Source organism: Budorcas taxicolor, chromosome 21 (genome assembly GCF_023091745.1).
Source record: "Budorcas taxicolor isolate Tak-1 chromosome 21, Takin1.1, whole genome shotgun sequence".
In the NCBI taxonomy this organism is placed as follows: Eukaryota; Metazoa; Chordata; class Mammalia; order Artiodactyla; family Bovidae; genus Budorcas; species Budorcas taxicolor.
In genome coordinates, this window is record NC_068930.1 from 15,063,233 (window position 1) to 15,084,586 (window position 21,354).

The 21,354-nt window shown below is 39.0% G+C and overlaps 1 protein-coding gene across 1 annotated transcript in view; it reads right to left on the reverse strand.

Annotated features, from left to right (window-relative positions):
* Positions 1–21,354, reverse strand: part of MCTP2 (multiple C2 and transmembrane domain containing 2) — a 202,325-nt gene that overhangs the window by 40,050 nt on the left and 140,921 nt on the right. The window contains exon 18 of the mRNA XM_052659435.1: positions 2,377–2,499. Coding sequence (XP_052515395.1) covers positions 2,377–2,499 — 123 coding nt within the window. The remainder of the gene's footprint in view (positions 1–2,376; positions 2,500–21,354) is intronic.

Here is a 21,354-nt window from a genome sequence, read left to right on the forward strand (position 1 = left end):
ACAAATGTCACTGAGCAGTCTGTGGAATGCTTACTGATACTGGAGAACTAACCTATTCAATAAGCATGTTCCATGAGAGCAAATGGATAACAAAGGATACAAATGAATACAATGAAAACCTGCTATGGGGGGAAAGAACTCTGTAATTCGGAGTCAGACATCTTCATCTGAGACAAAGTCTTCAGCCGGAGACCTTGATCCAGCACTGTTTTGCTGTGTGACTTTGGGCAAATCACTCTGCCACTCTGAACCTTAGTTCCATCAAGCATGAAATGAAAATAGTAGTTCTTGACTCCTTCAGGGTTATGTTACCAAGTTCAAAACAGATAATGAATTACAAAATGTTTAGTAAAGTAAAAAAGGTTTCATACACACACACACACACACACACACACCCATATATATATATATACACATTTATACACATATACACACAAGAACACTTATGTACCCATATTTACTTACACACACACACACACAAGGACTGTAGCTTGCCAGACTCCTCTGTCCATGGGATTCTCTAGGCAAAGAATACTGGGGTGGGTTATGTGCCCTCCTCCGGGGGATCTTCCCAATCCAGGGACTGAACCCAGGTCTCTTACGTCTCCTGCCTTGGCAGGTGGGTTCTTTACCAATAGCACCACCTGGGAAGCCCACACAGGTGTATCAAAGTGAAAGTGTAGTCACTCAGTGGTGTCTGACTCTTTCGCGACCCCACAGACTGTAGCCCGCCAGGCTCCTTTGTCCATGGAATTTTCTAGGCAAGAATCCTGGAGTGGATTGCCATTTCCTTCTCCAAGGCATCTTCCTGACCCAGGGATCAAACCTGGGTCTCTCACACTACAGGTAGATTCTTTACCATCTGAGCCATGAGGAAAGTCCATACCTGCCTACAAATACACACATACACACACACACGCTATAAACAGGTACATCATATATATAGCTGGAAACCTGACTAAAATTATAAAAATGTTATTGACACAGCACTTTTACAACAGATGTTTCTCTGTAAAACGCTTCTTCATTTGTAGCTCCATGAAACTTAATCCTTACATAAACTTATATTTTAAGGCTATTTATTTGTTAGTTGGTTCTAGCATCTTCAGGCGCCTCATTATTGATACAAGCACATGCTTACTGAACTACAATGATCAAAAACCAAACAGAATTTTGAGTCTGTCTGATGTTTTACTCTGTGTTTTATACTCATTTCCCACCACCCCAAATGAAACCAGAAACATGCCTTAAATATCCGTTATTTCAGAGACAATTATTTTCCAATAATCAGAATATTATAAGGAAAAATGGGTGAAGACGGTCAGCTTTTGAGTCTTAGAAAACCCAACATGGAGGTCATTTTTTTCTAAAGGATGTCACCAAGTCCCAAGATCTTTGACTTGTTTTGAAAACTTGGTTCTTGAACCTGCAATAACAAGCTTATATCACAAAGCAAGTCTACACATACAAGTTCCTTCTAATATAGAGCAGAAAAAGATTGTATGGGCTAGAATAAGAGGGGTAAGGGAGGGAGAGATGGAGAAAAAGTAAGAAAAGTAGATGTGGGGGAATGTCATGGAGAAGAGGCCCTGCCTGTGTTTTCTTTAACACCACAGTGAGCTTGAGAATTGCAGGAAAAACCTGGGCACTTGAGCACAGAAGGGGGCCCATGCCCACCCACTCTCTGACTTTCCTAGAAGTGAGCCAGCCTCAGCGGATCCCCTAACGCCTTAGGCTACAGAATACTGCACAGGAGAACTATCTGGGGAGGTCTGAGACACCTTCCACTTGTGTTTCCCTGAAGGGACTCAAGAAGCCACCAAAAGCTTGTTCTGCATGTGTGCGTGCTAAGTCGATTCAGTCATGTCCAACTCTGTAACCCTGTGGACTGTAGCCCACCAGGCTTCTCTGTCCATGGGATTTTCTAGGCAAGAATACTGGAGTGGGTTGCCATGCCCTCCTCCAGGATATCTTTATGACCCAGGGATCAAACCTGCTTCATTTACGTCTCCTGCGTTGGCAGGTGGGTTCTTTACCACTAGTACCACCTGGGAAGTGGAGAATCTTATTCCCAGGCACTCTATGGAGAACCAGATGGACACCCAGACAGGTGCCGCCTGCCTGGAAATGCTGACGAAAAACCAGATGGCTCACTCACGCTAAGGAGGCAGGCCCAGACACAGGAACACAGACGCTCTAGAAGGAAGACTCCAGATTACACATGATGAATATCTTCTCTGTACCATGAACACACGAGCAGTGTTGCTCCTCCAGTCTCAAATGTGATGGATCAGATCATGCTTTGGTGGCGGTGGTTTACTGCTAACACATTTTCTTTTCTAATCAAAGGTCAGAATTATTGGAACCTGTGCTCACCTGGCTGTCCTGGATGCTGCCCACCTTCCCTCTTGTGGGTCCGATGGAATTGTACACAAAGAGCAGCAATAAAGCCAGAGGGATCATGTAGAGTTCAAAATTCCAGACAGCGACTAGAAACACCTGATTGGAAGACAAAGAGCAAATGATTTCTTGCAGAAATAATATGGGAACAATCCTTAGCTCCTACTCACTGACTTAAGGAGATCAAACCCAGGATTCTCTGTATAGTTCCAAGTAGATTAAAATACACACACACACACACACACACACACACACACACACACACACACACACACACACACACACACACACACACGATCATTAGCACAGTTTTAGAACTAGTAGCAGAATAAGGAAGGCGGAGAAATGAGCCGGCCCATCACACTCTGGAATAGAGTTCCCATATTCGGAAACCTCATTACTCTACCAACCTCATTTAGTTTTTTGCTGCTGGATTTGGCATACCAGAATATAGGCAAAGTACACAGCATGGAAAATCCAAAGGTCACTAAGAGGCTACAGGCCAAATTTTACCAAGAGTGAGATTTATCTGAACCAGGGCCGTGTGCTGTGCTCAGTGGCTCAGCTGTGTCCGATTCTTTGCGGCTCCATGGACTGTAGCCTGCCAGGGCTCTGTCCATGGGATTTCCCAGGCAAGCATTCTGGAGTGGGTTGCCATTTCCTCCTCCAGGGGATCTTCCCAACCCCAGGATCTAACCCCTGTCTCTTGTATCTCCTCCATTGGCAGGTGGATTCTTTATTACCACTGCCACCAGGAAGCCCCAGAGGGAATGATTCCTTTTCAAGCAGGCTGCCGGTGCGGAAAAATTCAAATACTTTGGATAAAAACTTTAGTTTTCTGAAGTCTCTTTAAATTTTTTTTAAAAATTTGATTGAAACATAGCTGATTTACAATGCTATATTAATTTCTTCTGTACAACAAAATGACTCAGTTATACACATATATATTCTTTTTTCATATTCTGTTCCCTTATGATTTGTCACAGAATATTGAATATAGTTCTCTGTGTTATACAGTATGACATTATTGTTTATTCATAAAAATCTTAAAATCTTCCAATTTTGAGGGTAGATGGCCACAAGAAAATGATGATCAGTGTGAATCTTTAACACTTGAGGAGACCTAAGCTTTCTGTTAGAAATAAACAGTGTTAAAATTTTGAGATCATTCTGGAACTTTTTAATACTGCATTTTATAGATCTGTTGATGGTATATATAAATCAAGTATATTCATTTCACATGGTATATGGTACCCCATTACAATGAATGTTTTGCCATTTTTCCATTATATTCTCTTATCAATGAAGACTTAGGATGAAACAGTGGTTTTATTATTTTTGTTAATGCAGTCAAATATACTAACCTTCAACTTGAGGATTTTTGCCTTTAATATTCAGTGTTCTACTTAAGAAATCTATGGTACCATGAGGTGATAAAGTGATTTCTTGTCTCTTCTTGCAAAAGAAAAGCGTGTGAGAGTGTGTGTATGTTTCTTCTCTTGGTTTATAGTTGGAAACAAGCACCCAATTTGAACTTCATCCTCATAGCTGATTTACAATGCTGTATTAGTTTCAGGTATATGGCAAAGTGATTCCGTAATATACATATATATATATATTTTCCAGATTCTTTTTCCTTATAGGTTATTGTAAGATATTGAGTATAGTCAGCTTTTAGGATTGGATTACTGAAGGGCTCCCTGCTTTGCTCACTGATTCTACATTCCCTCTCTGTCACACATCAGCTTCCCATATGACTGTTGTCTACAGACCCTCTAAGTAAGTGTTAGTTGCTCAGTCATGCCCGACTCTTTGCAACCCCATGGACTGCAGCCCACCAGGCTCCTGTGTCCATGAGATTTTCCAGGCAAGGATAAAGGAGTGGGTTGCCATTTCCTCCTCCAAGGGATCTTCTCGACCCAGGGATCGAACCCGGGTCTCCGTACTGTAGGCAGATTCTTTACTGACTGAGCTACAAGGGAAGCCCTATAGACCCTCTAATCCCTTCTACTGAATTACATTACTGTTCTTTCACCAGGACCACTCCAGCAGTCTTGCCTGGTGAATCCCATGGACAGAGGAGCCCTGTGTGCTACAGTTCATGGGGTCGCAAAGAGTTGGACACAACTGAGTGACTAAGATTTTCACTTTCAGTAATCAGATGGTATCTGAGAGCATAAGTCGATATTATTTCACTTTCAAAATTATCTCGGATTGTTCTTTGACTGTATCCTTCTACACGGATTTAAAAATCAGTTTGTAACATTCTACAAAATTCTTGGTGAAATTTTATTGGAAGAGCCTTTAACATACTTATCAATTTGAAGAGAACTGACATCCTGATATTGACCTTCTGAATTATAAGGAATGTTTATTTCTCCATATACTCAGGACTTCATCTTTTTTACATAATGATTTTGCATATGTTTTATTATTTTTTGGAAAGTAAGAGTTTTGATACTATTATAAATGGGATGATTTTCAAATTTATATTCTTTAGTTGGTTACTTACTTCTAGTTACAGGAACACTGATTTATATGTTTTTCACATTATTTCTGAGCCCTCTTATTACTTGTAGGGAATTGAAAATACATCATTTTGGAGATCTGGTGTGTAAAATCCTATAAACTGTAAATTATGACATTTTCCTTTAGCATCCCAATCTATATGTTATTTATATTTTCTTTTAGTGCTAAACCTCTATGCATTTTTTAATGAGTAAGTATAGAATTTTTGAAATACATTACTGACACCTTCCAGTATATTAACTGGATGGGCTTTAACAACTTTATTATTTCATAATATATATATTCCTCTAATTTTCTAGGTGTTTAAAGGTTTCTTTTTATTTTTTGTCATTCTTCTGTTTTATTATGAACAACACAGAGAAAAGTTGAGAAAATAGTACAGCAATTTCTCTACTATGTAAAACTAGTAATTTTCTTCATTGTTACCTATTTCCCTTTCCCTGTTCTTAAAGTTCTTTTAAGATTAGAGGTTTTAATTATATTCTAAAGGGTTACTATTTCTTAATGTCTATCTATTGGATAAGTAGAATTTTATTGTTCTTTCAAATTGCATAATATAATTTCAAGTAAAAAGAGGCTGACTTAAAACTACTGAGAAAAAAATAGGAAACAACATATTTTTATTTTCTTCATTATCAACTATTTATATAACGTCTTCAACACAATTACTTTTACATGAACTGAAACTAGAGGGATGGCTGTGTTAGACAAACACCTCATTTATCATATTTGTCTTCCCAGGTATTGGTAAGTAAGCCCAGAAAGTGTTTTACAAAAAAAAAAAAAAAAAAAAGTCATTTAAATATCACATTCAAAGGACTTGAAATTCTTTAAGAGTGAGAAACTAGTACCTTTAGAAACATTTTTTAAATCAATGCATGAACTAGTACCTTTAGAAACATTTTTAAAATCAATCTGTAATTTTTACTTCTCTAATGATGGATTAAATTCCTTACAACATCATCTAGCAAAAACAGAAACCCTTTAGGACTTGAGGGGAGACAAAGTATTTGAGAGTATGAAACAAAGTTAAAAATTTTTCAGAGGAGTTGAAACCTTGGACAAAGAACTCAGATCTGCATGGGGTCACATGAATAATTTTTGCATCTTTCACTCAGGGAGAGTTGAAGACACAGAGATGGCACCAGTTGGTTAAAACTCTATAGAAAAATCTGCCCATTTTCTAAATGCCTACAAAGGATGTAGGCAAAGGAGTCAGTGACAGTCAGGGCCACCAGAGAACATACAAGCACACCAGAAGGGAGAAAGCAAAGGAGAAAACCAAATTCTGTATGTGAACTCTGCTATAGTCTCTATCACACACATGGACCAGACTCAAAGGCCTCTGAACTGGAACCAAAGCTGCCACGCATAGCAGGTGTGACTGAATGTTCAGTTTGAGTCTAACAGAAGTAAACACTTTCTTAAAAAACAAAATCAACCTTATCTGAAACAATGTAGGATAATTTAGTGTTTTTACAACATAACCCTCTTAATGTCTAACATACAGTTCAACATCACTTGACATACAAACAGTCAGGAGAATGGAATCATTATCAAGGAGCAGGCAATCAACAGATGTCAAGTTCAAGGTAATGTACATGTTAAAATTATCAGACAAGAACTTCAGACCACCTATTAAAAATATGCTCAGTGAGATGAAGAAAAATGACATCATAATAAATAAGTTAGTAAATAAATGCACAAAATGATAAAAGGGAAAATTGTCCAACTAAAAAATCAACATCTCAAACTAAAAAAAAAAAAAAATCAGTAAGTATGTTCAGGATCAGAATTAAAAAGAAAAACTTAAGGAACTTGAAGAGATATCAAAACAAATCACCTTATGTGAAAGAGAGAAAATAGTATGGAAATAAATGAATGGACTATTACTGCTCATTGAATAATTTCAAAAGTTCTAATATAGATATTCAGAATCTCAGAAAAAGAGGGAAGTTAGAGATATATGTAAATAACTAATGGTTGAACACTTCCCTAGAGAACTTCCAGTAGAATAAATTCAAAGAAAATCAGGCTTAGGCAAATAAATATATATATTTATATGTACATATTATATATTAATATACATATATTAGTTGCTCAGTTGTGTCTGACTCTTTGTAACCCCATGGGGTGTAACCCACCAGGCTCCTCTTTCGATGGAATTCTCCAGGCAAGAAAACTGAAGTGGGTAGCCATCCCCTTCTCCAGAGGATCTTCCTGACCCAGGGATCAAACCTGCACCTCTTGCATTGGCAGGTGAAAGAACTATTTGCCATAGCTCTTTGGTAAAGAACCTGCCTGCCAGTGCAGGAGATTTAAGAGTATGCAGGTTTGATCGCTGGGTCAGGAAGATCCCCTGGAGGAGGGCATGGCAACCCACTCCAGTATTCTTGCCTGGAGAATCCCATGGACAGAGGAGCCTGGGCGACTACAGTCCACAGGGTCCCACAGAGGCAGACAAGACTGAAGTGACTTAGCATGCATGTATAAATTTATCATAATCACAGTTCTGAAAAACAAAACTAATGAAATTCTGAAACCAACTAAAGATAAATGACATTATGTACATGAACTTAACAATCTGAATGTTTATGAATTTCACATCAGAAACCATGGAGGCAAGGAGAAGTACAACAGCAATTTTAAAGTGTTAGGTAAAAGCAAAAGCAAAATTGTCAACCCAGGATTCTATATCCAATGACAAAATCTTTCAGGAGTGAAGATGAAATAAAGATTCAGATAAGTGAAAATTAAAATAATCTTTCACCAGCGTACGTGAACAACAATAAAAGCTAAAGGATTTCTTCAGAATAAGGGAAATGAACCCTAATGGAACTCAAACTTCAGGAAGAAATGAAGAACATCAGAAATGGTAGACACATAGGTAAATATACAAGACAAGTTTTTCTTTTATTTCCTTTAGAACTCATATGATTGTTTAAAGCTATGCTTATAGCATCCTGGTGGTGTTTATACTGTATTTAGATGTAATACAAGGCATATGAAAACTGAAATAAAAAGGAGGGTAGGGATAGGTGGACAGATGGAGTTAGATGAGTTGCAATATTTCTATGTTTTAGGTGAAATGATAGAATTTTAACCCAAATTAGGTGTCAAAAGTTAAGTGGAAATTACACACACACACACACACACACACACTCAAACATACTTGCACACATGTATTTAATCTCTAGAACAATCACCAAAGAACAAGCAGAGAATAGATAAAAAGTCAACAGATGAATTAAAACAGAATTCTAAAAGATGAGAAGATGGAAACAGGAATAAGAAATGTAGACCATTCTATTGGAGGGAATGTTTCACAACTAATTTTATGAAGCCAGCTGTACCCTGATATGAAACACTGACAAAACCATTAAGACAAAATAAATTATAGGCAAATATGCAACAGAACAAAGATGAAAGAATCCTTATGAAAATATAGCAAATCAAATAAAGAAATAAATGGTAATACATTGTTTTAGTTGCTAAGTCGTGTCGACTCTTCTGCAACCCCATGGACTGTAGCCCACTAGGTTCTTTGGTCCATGGGATTTCCCAGGCAAGAACACTGGAGTGAGTTGGTATTTCCTTCTCCAGGGATCAAACCCACATCTCCTGCATTGCAGGTGGATTCTTTACCATTGAGCCACTAGGGAAGGCCAAGAAACACAGCAGACAAATACAAAATAATAAAACAGTAACAAAATTTCAATACATCAATAATTACATTGAATGTTACTGGAATAAACACTGCAAGCATAAAAGGTAGAGATGAGAATAGAATGAGTATCTCTGTGGCAAAGGAAAAAAAAAGTCTTACCTCTTAAACAAGGCAAAATGTACTGAAACATACTGAACAAAATTGAGCAAATGTCTCCATCAAGATATACTCAAAATTAAATGCTTTCACTGGTGAATTCTATCAAACATTCAAAGAAGAAAGAACATTATACTGGAGGGGATATTTTACAATTAATTTAGTGAAGCTGGTTTTACCCTGATATGAAACCCTGACAAAGCCATTATGACAAAATAAATTATGGGTGAACATGCAACAGGAACAAAGATGCAAGAATCCTTAAGAAAATAATAACAAATCAAATCAAAAAATACATTAAAAACATATACTATAGGGTAACCAAGGAGAATATGGCCCAAGAATGTAAGATTGATTTCACATTAAAAACAAATATAATCCACCACATTAACAGAATAAAGGAGAAAAAACATTTAATTATTTCAATAGATGTGGGAAAAAAATTGACAAAAAATTCAACACTATTAACTAACAATGAATACAAGAAAAATTATCTTGACCTGAGAAAGGACACTTGACAAAAATCTTATAGTTACAGTGTTTGATCATATTTGGCAACAGCTTGTTGTATATAAATTATGCTTTGAGAAGCTGATTTTTAAAAATACATACTAAGAAGAAAACACTTCGGCATGCAGCCATATTAATACGTCTCAAAAACACACTGAGTGAAAGAAGTCTTATACAAAAAAGAGCACAAACTATATAATTCCATTTAGATCAAGTTACAGAACAGACAAAATGATTCTATGATGAGGATAACTGCACCGTTTCCTTCTAAAATTAGGAACAAGGCAAGGGCATCTGCTCTCACTATTCTATTCAGTACTGAATTATACGTTCTAGCCACTGTAATAAAGGAAAATATATGAAGTAAAAGACCTAAGTATCAGAAAGGATAAAAGCAAAACCATCACTCTTGATAGATGACCTGATTTTTACATAGAAAATGTTATGGAATCTACAAAGCAAATGCTAAAAATAACAATTAAATGCAGCAGTCAGAGAGCATAAAGTTACTTTTTAAAAATCAATTATATTTTTAATACCAGAAGCAAAAATCTGAAAAATAAAACAAAATTTCATTTACAGTAGAATCAAAATCCATAAAATACAATGAAATAAAATACACAAAATGAGAGCAAGACCACTACACTGGAAATTATAAAGTATTACTGAGGAACATTATAGGACACCTAAAGAAATGTATAGAAATGCCACTAGTTCATGGATTTTAAGACTCAATATTGTTAATATGATAGTTCTCTACAAATTGATCCACAGAAGCAAGCAATCCCAATTTTGAAGAAATTTACAAGCTGCTTCTGAATATTATATATGGGAATATTAAATGACAGAATAGTCAAAGCAATTAAAAAAATAAAGCTAACAGAGTTTATTATAAATTGATACAGTAATGGAACAGAAAATACAATCAACATATATCAATATATAATTATTTCTAAAAACACTGCCCATTCAAAAAGATACACGTACCCCAATGTTCCCAATGTTCACTGTAGCACTGTTTACAATAACCAGGACAGGGAAGCTACCTAAATGTCTATCAACAGAGGAACAGATAAAGAAGCTGTACATATATACAACTGAGTATAACTCAGTCATAAAAAGAAACAAAACTGGGTCATTTATCGTGATGTGCATGAACCTAGAGTCTGTCATACAGAGTGAAGTCAGAAAGAGAAAAACAAATATCGCATATTTATGCATATATATGGAGTCTAGGGAAACGGCGCTGATGAACCTACTTGCAGGGCAGGAACAGAGACACAGACAGAGAGAAGGGACTTGTGCACACACAAGGGGAAGGTGGGGGTAGGATAAACTGAGAGTCGCCCTGACATTTACACACCACCGTGCATACAAGAGGCAGCTAGTGGGGAGCTGCTGCATACAGAAGGAGCTCATCTCGGCTCTCTGTGATGAGCAAAGTGGTGGGATGGGGGTGCCAGGGTGCGGGTGGGAGGGAGGTCCAAGAGGGACGGCTATATACAGATATAGCTGATTTACTTTGTTGTACAATAGAAACTAACACAAATTGTAAAGCAATTATACTCTAGTAAAAAAATAAAATAATAAAACATTGCCAAGGTAATTCAATGGGAGAAATGAGAGTTTTTCAACAAATGGCCCTGAAATGACTGAATATATATATGGAAAACAAAAATCACTATTCCTTACCAGACAAAAATTAACTCTAAATAAATCATAATATCTAAAACTAAACACTAAAACTTCAAAACATCTAGGAAAAAATTATGAGAAAAACCTCTAGCATAAGGAGGGGTAAGTCAAAGATTTCTTAGGGCACAAAAAGCAGAACAAAATAATGCAAATAAGTGAAAAAAATAAACTATTAAAGTTATTCTTCGTTTTCTCTTTGGAAGACACTGTTAAATGAAAAAAGTCACAAAATGGGAGAAAATATTTTCTATACATGTACTGAAAGAGAACATGTATCTGGAATATATAAAAATTACTACAACTTGGTATGAAAACACCTCAATAAAAATTGGCAAAATATTTGATTCCAAAAAATGTGGAATATTACATGACAGTTTCTCAGAAAGTTGTACATACACCTCTGAGATTCTGGAGTGATTCAAATATCACTCTGGTACATCACAAGAACATACCACAAAGATACAGGGTGGAAGCACAGGTTTCATTTAGAAAGCTATTGCAATGATCCAGGTTAAAGTTAACTGTGGCTTAGAACCAGGCTGGTAGCAGTGCAATCAGTGAAAAGTGGCCATGTTACTCTATTTCGAAAGTAGACCCAGAGGATTTTCAGACAATCTGAATGAGAAGACAAAAATGGAATCATCAAGGATAATACTAAATTGTGGGGCTTGACAAACTGGAAGCCTGGAAGGGTTCATTAATGGAGAGAGAAGTCTGTGGGAAGAGCAGGTTCGGAGAAGGGGGGTCTGAGGCACCTATTAGACATCTGGGTGGAGACAGAGTACACAACGGATAGAAGGTTTGGAGTTCAGACAAGAGGCTAAGGCTAGAGACATAAGTTTGCATATTATCAGCATCCAGATGGTGTTTAAAGGTTTCAGACTGGGTAATTTTAACAAGGAAATAATCATTGAGAGAAATGGCTCAGCAGTGTAGTGATCCCTAGGAAAGTACACATTTACGAGTTGCAGAGGATTAAAAGGAATCAGAAAAGGATACTGAGGAGCAGTCAGGGCAAAAGAGGTAGTGTAGGAGACTGTGCTGTCCTAGGAAACAAGATAAACAGAGGTCTTTAAAGAGGAGGGCAAGGACAGGTGGCTCAGAGGGTGAAGACTGCCTGCAGTGCAGGAGATCCGTGTTGGATCCCTGGCTCAGTAAGATCCTCTGGAGGAGGGCAGGCAAACCACTCCAGGATTCTTGCCTCAAGAATCCCATGGACAGAGGAGCCTGAGGGACTACAGTCCATGGGGTCACACAGAGTCGTGACTAACACTTAGACACTTATGAGTGAGTGAGTGAAGTGAAATCGCTCAGTCGTGTCCGACTCTTTGGGACCCCATGGACAGTAGCCTGCACCAGGCTCCTCCGTCCATGGGATTTTCTAGGCAGGAGTACTGGAGTGGGTTGCCATTTCCTTCTCCAGGGAATCTTCCCAAGCCAGGGATCGAACCCAGGTCTCCCACACTGACAGATAGACACTTTACTGTTGAGCCACTGGGGAAGTCCAATACTTAACATTAAATTTCTAAATAAGATGGTCACTGGAAACTGGTCCCTGGTGATTTGAAACGAGCAGTTGACGAGAGTGATAAAACAAAAATCAGATAAAAGTGAGTTTAAGAAAGAATAGAGAACTGTGATTCGAGGCAACTCTATGAAAGAGTTTGTTATAAAGGAGAGCAGAGAGGGACTTCCCTGGTGGTCTAGTGGCTAAGACCCTGCACTCCTAATGCAGAGGACCTGCATTCGATTCCTGGTCAGGGAACTGGATCCCAAAAGCTGAAACTAAAGATTCCACTGGCTACAAGATCATGCATGCTGTAACTAAAAAAACAGATCATGCATGCCACAACAAAGATCAACAATACTGCATGCTACAACTAAAAGCTAGCACAGTCTAATAAGTAAGAGCAGAGAAACAGGGTGGAAGAGGATGTAGCAGGGACCAGGAGAGAGAGGGAGAAAAAAAAATGATGGTGTAGGAGGCAGAAGAAAGAAGAGCTGGAACAATATTTTTGAATCACTGGGTAGCGGTGTGATCCAGTATATGGGCAGAGAGTTGGTCATAAGAAGCAACAATTCAGTGATTCATAGTTACAGGACAGAGAGCAGGAGATAACAGGCACAGATGTAGGTGGGCAGAGAGGTAGGCATGGCAGGGGCAAGACAGCAGTAAATGGGCACGTGTCAACCACGGTCATGATCTGAGTGAGGACAGGGAGAAGGTATCAGAAAAGTGGGGCAGGAGTCATAAAATACTCGAGAGGATAACCGCTCAAAGAAATGTAACAGTCAGGAGGTACTGGCTGTTTTCCTCTACCCATGCTTACCTGAGGTTTTGCTAATCAAGTATAATGAAGGTAGAGAAGGCAAGGAGATTATTTTTAAAATGGACCATGGAGGGCTTCTCTGGTGGCTCAATGGTAAAGAATCCACCGGCCAATGCAGGGTGACACAAGTTCGATCCCTGATGTGGAAAGACCCCACGTGCCTCGGAAGAACTAAGCCCATGTGTTGCAACTATTGAGCCTGTGCTCTCAGGCCGGGGCATCCACTACTGACCACGTGCTGCAATTACTGAGCCTGCGCTCTCGGGCCCCGGAGGCGTCCACTGCTGACCACATGCCGCAATCACTGAGCCCGCGCTCTCGGGCCCCGGAGGCGTGCACTACTGACCACATGCGGCAATCACTGAGCCCGTGCTCTCGGGCCCCGGAGGCGTCCAGTGTGGCAACTACTGAAGCCCGTGTGCCCCGGAGTGAGAGGAGCCACCACAACGTGAAGCCCACGCACCACAACTAGAGAGTGTCTGCTCTCTGCAACTAACAGAAAAGCCTGCACAGACAACGAAGACCCAGCACAGCCAATACACAAATAAGATGGTTTAAAAAATGGATCATGGAAACTGGGCTGCATTTTCGCTGAGAAACAACATGAAGTGAAGACGATAAAATATAAACACAACGGTTGTTATTAACTAACAGGTTAAAAACAGAAGAGAACTAACAGAAAGGAAAATTATTGGACTGAGAAATAATTCCAAAGAAGTTCTTCAGAATGTATAGGACAGAAACAAAAATACAGATATATGAGTGGTCAAAGAAGGTCTAAGACAACACCTGATGGGTGTTGAAGGGGCAAAGAATTAATGAGAGAACAGGAAAGCAATATATGAAGATAAAACGCCGAGGATTTTCCAGAATTGTTGAAATATATCAAATGGGAAGATCCAAATAAATCCTTGAAGGCAATGGCACCCCACTCCAGTACTCTTGCCTGGAAAATCCCATGGATGAAGGAGCCTGGTAGGCTGCAGTCCATGGGGTCACCAAGAGTCAGACACGACTGAGTGACTTCACTTTCACTTTTCACTTTCATGCATTGGAGAAGGAAATGGCAACCCACTCCGGTGTTCTTCCCTGGAGAATCCCAGGGACGGGAGAGCCTGGTGGGCTGCTGTCTATGGGGTCGCACAGAGTCGGACACAACTGAAATGACTTAGCAGCAGCAGCAGGATAAATTAAGAGGTACTAGGGCTTAAAAATATCATGGTAGAACTGAAAAATACTTGGGGAAAAAAGTAGAAACATTTACAAGCAGCTAGAGAGAAAAGACAATTCACCTGTGACGAAAAAGTAATATAAGTGACTATATCTCAATGCAACAAGCAAAACAAGAGAGCAGAAAAACTTAACATATATACACTTTCAGCTTTCCAATTCAAAAACTTGTACCTAGCAAATTGTCTTAAGAGTAAAGCAGAGATTTTTTCAGAAAAAGCATGAGCCAGCAGTGCTTATTACCTGAAGATTCACTCATGAAAGTACATATAACAGATTTATTTCAAAGACAAAGGAAAACCATTCCTGATATCAAAAGGCTGAATGTGAGAATCTATGTGCTCAAAAGCAATAGTAAATGTGCATACCAATCTAAATAAACATGGACTTATTAGAAAGGTCTAATGTAGGTGTGCTGAAACAATTTAAAATGCAGACAGCAAATGTCCATAAACTGGGAAAGGTATGGGTTGATTTTAAAAAATTCTAAGACACCCTTGTTGTTAAGCCTGTATGTTAAGAAGACATGTAAACCAGCTCTTCAGTATGGAGCTGAGCTTTGTCTCATTCTTTCTGCATAAAACAATATCACCCACCAAAAATAAATGGAACCCCCTCCCCCCACCAAACAACTGTGAAAACTCAATAATCTATACAGACTCTGTTTGAAGACATTCGAGGGGAACAAAGGCATCCAGGATCTGAGGGGACAAGATCAAGGGTAACAGGCAAATGTAGTAAGGTACATCTTAGTTTGCCACTGCTTTGACTTCTTTATAGAGTTTTTGTTACATTTTATTTTTGCCAATTCACTGTCTAAGACATAGCACACAGGAGCAGTTTAGAGCATGCTTCAATCTTAATAATCTAGGGAGGCAAAAACTGGGGTGCAAGGGAACTATGGCAGCCAGAACTTGAGGAACAAAAGGAAGAGCAGAGATTCAAGCCTGACATTCGAATGCATGTCTTCATGAGAAATTTACTGTCTCTATCACGTGTGCTTCGGAGAAGGCAATGGCACCCCACTCCAGTACTCTTGCCTGGAAAATCCCATGGGCAGAGGAGCCTGGTAGGCTGCAGTCCATGGGGTCGCAAAGAGTTGGATATGACTCAGCAACTTCACTTTCACTTTTCACTTTCATGCACTGGAGAAGGAAATGGCAACCCACTCCAGTGTTCTTGCCTGGAGAATCCCAGCGACGGGGGAGCCTGGTGGGCTGTGGTCTATGGGGTCACACAGAGTCGGACACGACTGAAGCGACTTAGCAGCAGCAGCAGCAGCAACACGTGTGCTTAGGATGAAAAACTGAGGCCAAGCATAGTATGAGAACCAAAAGTTTTTGGCAATCTCACTGAGTTGGGGAATAAAAACTAGAGGTTAAGGACTCTTAAAAAAGAAGGGGTCTAGTAAACACTACAGGATTTTATTAAGACTCCTGAAGGACTATGCACTAAGCAAAGGGATAAAACCAGAATAAACCAGTCCTCAAGATGCTTGAAATCCTATTGGGTCATCATTACAATCCCTAATTGGATGATTCTGATTTGCTAGATCTTCATTCCCTTCTCTATATTCTCTTTGGTGGAAAATAATACATTCCATATCCTCTAAAGTGTTTTAATAAATTTTATCCAGTATTTGATTAAAAAAACAATTTACAATGATCAAGATTAAAAAAGCAATGACCAAAAATCAAGTGAAAAATGGACAATGAGAACAAAAAGCTAATTTAGAGTTAGAGTTACCAGATTTATATTTTAAAATAGCCATGATTAATATGTATGTATTTGTACCATAATGTGTAATATATATGGGCTTCCCTGGTGGATCAGATGGTAAAGAGTCTGCCCGCAATGTGGGAGACCTGGGTTCAGTCTCTGCGTTGGGAATATCCCCTGGAGGAGGGCATGGCAACCTACTCCAGTATTCTTGTCTGGAGAATCCCCATGGACAGAGGAGCCTGGTGGGTTATACAGTCCATAGTGTTGCAAAGAGTCAGACATGACTGACTGGCTAAGTACAGCATAGCACATGCAATTATACAGATGGATCTTCATATATGAATATATGTACCATACTAATATATGCATGAAAATGGATTTTAAAAAACTACGGAGAATATCAGCAGAGAACTGTTGTCTATAAAATAGAGCCCAATGGAAACCAAAAAAAATATTTTTTTAAAGATAAGTAAAATGAAACCTTGCTAAATGAATTTAATAGCAGAGCAGAAAAGAGAGCATTTGGGATTTGGAGTATCAGTAGAAAATACCTATACTTAAAGCAGATATAAACATGATAATAAAATACAGCAAAAAAGATATATGGCACATTTATAAAGGTTTAATTTATAGGTAAAAACTTGGGAGTCCAGAAAGAGATGAGAGAAACAGAAAAAAGCTATAAATGATATTGAATCAGAATTTCTAAAAATCTAACATATAAGCTGTGAAGTTGCAGATTTAAAGAACCTCAAATAGGATGAAGGAGGGGAGAAATCACATGCAGGCAGTTCATAGTAAAACTGCACATAATTCATGACCAAAAGAAAGTGGAAAGGCAGATAGAGAGGTTTAAAAAGAAAATCACATTCACTCTGCAATGAACAACAATCTAAATGGTAACTGATTTTTCACCAGAAAAGATAACAGCCAAAAGACAACTGTAAAGAATCTGTATAATATAGGATTTATCTGCTCCTTGAATGTGTAGAAAAACCTTGTCTTTACAGTTTCCAGGGCCCATGTTTTGTTTTCTGGTGACATTAAACCACTGATGGAATTATTTAGTGGATACAGGACTATTCAAGTTCTTATTATCTTTCAGTCATTTGGATACACTGCTCTATAAGTTTCACCTCTTTCATACATGTTTCATCATTTTAAGCATAAAACTTCATAATATCCTCTTTGTGTTTAATCTCTGCCTCATTTGAAATATCTCCCCTTCAATGCCTGCTGTTATTTATTTTGTGTAATCTTTGTACATTGAAAACTCTCAGAAAAGAGTAACTTGTTTTGTTAGTTTTTGAGAGACAGCTTTTAACTGTTATTTATTTTATTTTAGCCATACAGATTCCTCAACCAGGGATTGAACCTGTGTCCACTGCAGTGGAAGGCGTGGTGTCTTAACCACTGGACTGCCAGGAAAGTCTCTGTTATTCCTTTCCATTTACACATATATTCTACTTCAGTGATTTTTCTCTTATTTTTACTTCTAGTTAATTTGGCTTCCTTTTGCTGTTCTTTTTCAATGGTGTGATTTTGAAAGCTAACTCAATAACTGTGATTCTGACTTAATTTTCTATACTGGTTTGGTCTGGTTCTTTGTTTCTATGAAACACAACATGTCAATTCTGTTATGTGGACAAGCAAGATGTCAGGAAGAGCCTAGGCATTCTTGAAGAGCAAAAACAAATCGGGAAGGACAATGCTAAATTCAAATGATGCTGTGTAACACTGGTACAGGTGTACACAAGAGACCAATGAATGGAATGGACAAGTCCACCTGTATAAGGTGACCTGATTTATGATCTTGTGGAATTGTAGGTCTCTGAGGAAAAGCACAATATTTAAGAAACGGTACTGGATCAGTTGGTACCCAGAATACAAAAATGAAATCTACTTAACAGCAGATTTAAAAATTTAATATAAAAAGTAAAACCATAAATAATGTAAAGAGCATCTTGATGACTCTTAGGCTGGAAACAATCCCTCAGTAATGACATAAAATGCCCAAGCCATATCAAAAATAATAAATTTGACATTAAATATAAGAATTTTATTCATCAAAAAACACAGTGGGGAAAAAAGCCACAAAATTGGAGAAGATATTTCTATTACAATTTATATCTAGATTATATAAAACACTTCTACAAATCAATAAAAAAGGTAAGAGGGAGGAGAAAATTAGTCAAAAGGAGAAAAAGTCCCCAAACGTATAAATATTATTAGTAATGAAGGAAATGGGAATTAAAATCACACCAAAGTGTGAGTTAACTCATCAGATTGACACGATTTTGAAATTACAGCATGTTAAGAGTTTTCTAAGATGCAGAGCATTCATAAGGTTTATTGGATGCTGACGGTTCAGTAACCTGGGAAATGGCTGGCAGCAACGAATTAAGCGGAATGCATATATCAGATAATATGCATATTCATTCCTAGGTATAAACTTGGGAACAGCGGGTTTCAAACTTTAGCATGCAGGAAAAATGCCAGAGGACTGGTGTAGACAGAATAAATCTCTGGACTCTACCCTAAGTTCCTGGTTCAGCAGGTTTGGGGTGGGGGCCCAGAAATTCACTTCATCAAAGTTCCTAGGTGATGGTGTCTCTGCCCTTCCAGCACCACATCCTGGGGGCCACTGCACATGTCCACCAGATGAAATGTCCAATGTTTACAAAAACACTTTTCATAGCAGCCAAAATACTAGCAACCAACCAATCAAAACTCCCAACCAAGCCTGCAAGCAATTCAAATGTGCTTCTAGAGTAGAATAGGTAAATAACTTAGGTATCAAGTTAAATATCATATAGAATGAAAACACTTGAAGGTCACATATTGACCACATGGATGCAGGTCAGAAAGTGAGTGAATTGATTTGCAAGTCACAGAGAAAGACCTAAAAGTATTACATGATTCCAGACAAAACTGAATTACACTGTTCAAAGGTAGATGCAAAGTTGGTAAAATCACAATGAGTAAATGACACAACATTCAGTGCCACTGTTATTTCTGGGGATAAAGCAAGAAGGATTCAGTAGTAAAGAGGCGGAAGCTGATCCTGAAGTATGAAGTGGCAGACTTCTAAAGCAGTAAGAGCTTTCATTTTTTAAGCTGGGTGGAAGTAAACAAGGGCGCTTCCGGGGTGGTGCGGCAGTGAAGGACCTGCCTGCCAACACAGGAGGTGCAAGAGATGTGGGGTCAGGAAGATCCCCTGGACTAGGAAATGGCTCCCACTCCAGTGTTCTTGCCTGGAAAATCCCATGGACAGAGGAGCCTGGCAGCTACAGTCCACGGGGTCACAAGAGTCAGACATGCCTAAAGTGCCGAAGCTCTGCCCAGGGTTACAGACCCAGGTGCCCACAGGGGTCAGGGTAAAATATAAAGTACAGGAAGCCCGGGTGTCAGACCAGAAGGAGTGGTGGCAACCAGGGTACACTCAGACTGCAACTCTTTTCCAACTACAGCTGTTTTCATGTGAGATTAGGATTAGGTTTGATGTTACCCGGTGCTCGGATTTTTCAAAAACTCAAGCTAGGAGTGAACTACTAATGCGTGCAACTTGGACGGATCTGAAAGCCATTATAATGAGTGGGGAAAATGCATCTGCGAAGGTTACCTAATATAAGATTCCTTCTGTATGACAGTCGAGAAATGACAAAATTATGATGATTGGTAAGTGGTTGCCAGGGCTACAGCTGGGGGTGTGTGCACATTAAGGGGTAGTACAAATGAGCTTTTCATGATGCTAGAACTTTCCTCGAGACACAGGGAACAAGGCACTGAGAAGGAAAACATAGGCCAGTTTGTGGAAAGACCTGTGTGTCACGGTAGTAAGTTGAAGATGTGATCCTAAATTAAATGGGAATTTGTTAACAGATTTTTAAAGAGAATATTAAGACCAAATACTTAACTAGATCGTTTTAGTAGGGAAGTACCCTTAATTATGGAAATGTTTATGTGTGTGCCACGTGCTCAGTCGTGTCTGACTCTCTGCAACCCCATGGACGATACCCTGCCAGGTTTCTCTGTCCATGGAATTTTCCAGGCAAGAATACTGGAGTGGGTGGCCATCTCCTCCTCCAGGCAACCTTCCTGAACCAGGGATTGAACCTGGCTCTCCCGGATCTCCTGCACTACAGGAGGCTTCTTTATGCACTGGCCGTCCTCAGGGTAACACGGATGGGAACAGGGTAAGGAAATGAGAAACAGAAAAATTCTATGAACAGAAATGGCCAAGGCAAATGGGCAAAATCCCTTTTCTGGGATGATGAAGGGTGTTGTTATACAAAGAATATAGCCTGTTTCGGTTCTTTAAACATGGATTCCCTCGTGGCTAAGCTGGTAAAGAATTTGCCTGCGATGCAGGAGACCTCGGTTCAATCACTGGGTTGGGAAGATCCCCTGGAAAAAGTAAACTATTGAGTCCCTGGGGTCGCAAAGAGTCAGACATGACTGAGCCACTTTCATTTTTAAACATGGATTAGACTTTGATTCACTGCAGGGAATCAGGTATGGAAATGCCATGGATCTTATGCCCGGTAACATTCACTTACCAGGAATTACTTCTGAGTCATAGACAGACCTTTAAGTCACTCCTTGTCCCCTTAGCCCATCTATTCCTCTCTTTGCTGGGGTTCTGATACCCAAGATCTGCTGTGTGGAGAGGGACACAGCTTCCTGCTAGATGTCTGACCCCACCTGCCACCCCCAGCTATACACTATCAGTCACAGGGAAATAGATTGAGCAAGTCAGAAACACCAACAATCTTTCAAGTTACTAATCACATGTGACTTCTGTATATTTGTAACTACAATCCTCCCAGCCAATCTCAGAGTAAAATTCCATAATATATAAACTCTTCCTCCCTCCTCCCAAACATATGCTAAATTAATTTCTATGCAAGGAACCCGTACTTGCTTCAGAAACCCTTATCTACAAGAAAGCAACATGAATAGAAGACGGTCATAACAGGTTGTAATAGGCAGAATAATGGTACCCCAAAGATATCCACATCCTTTTCCCCAGATCCTGTGACTGTGTTATACTGCAAAGGGGAACGAAGATTACTGATGGAGTTAAGGCTGCTGATCATCTGACATTAACACAGG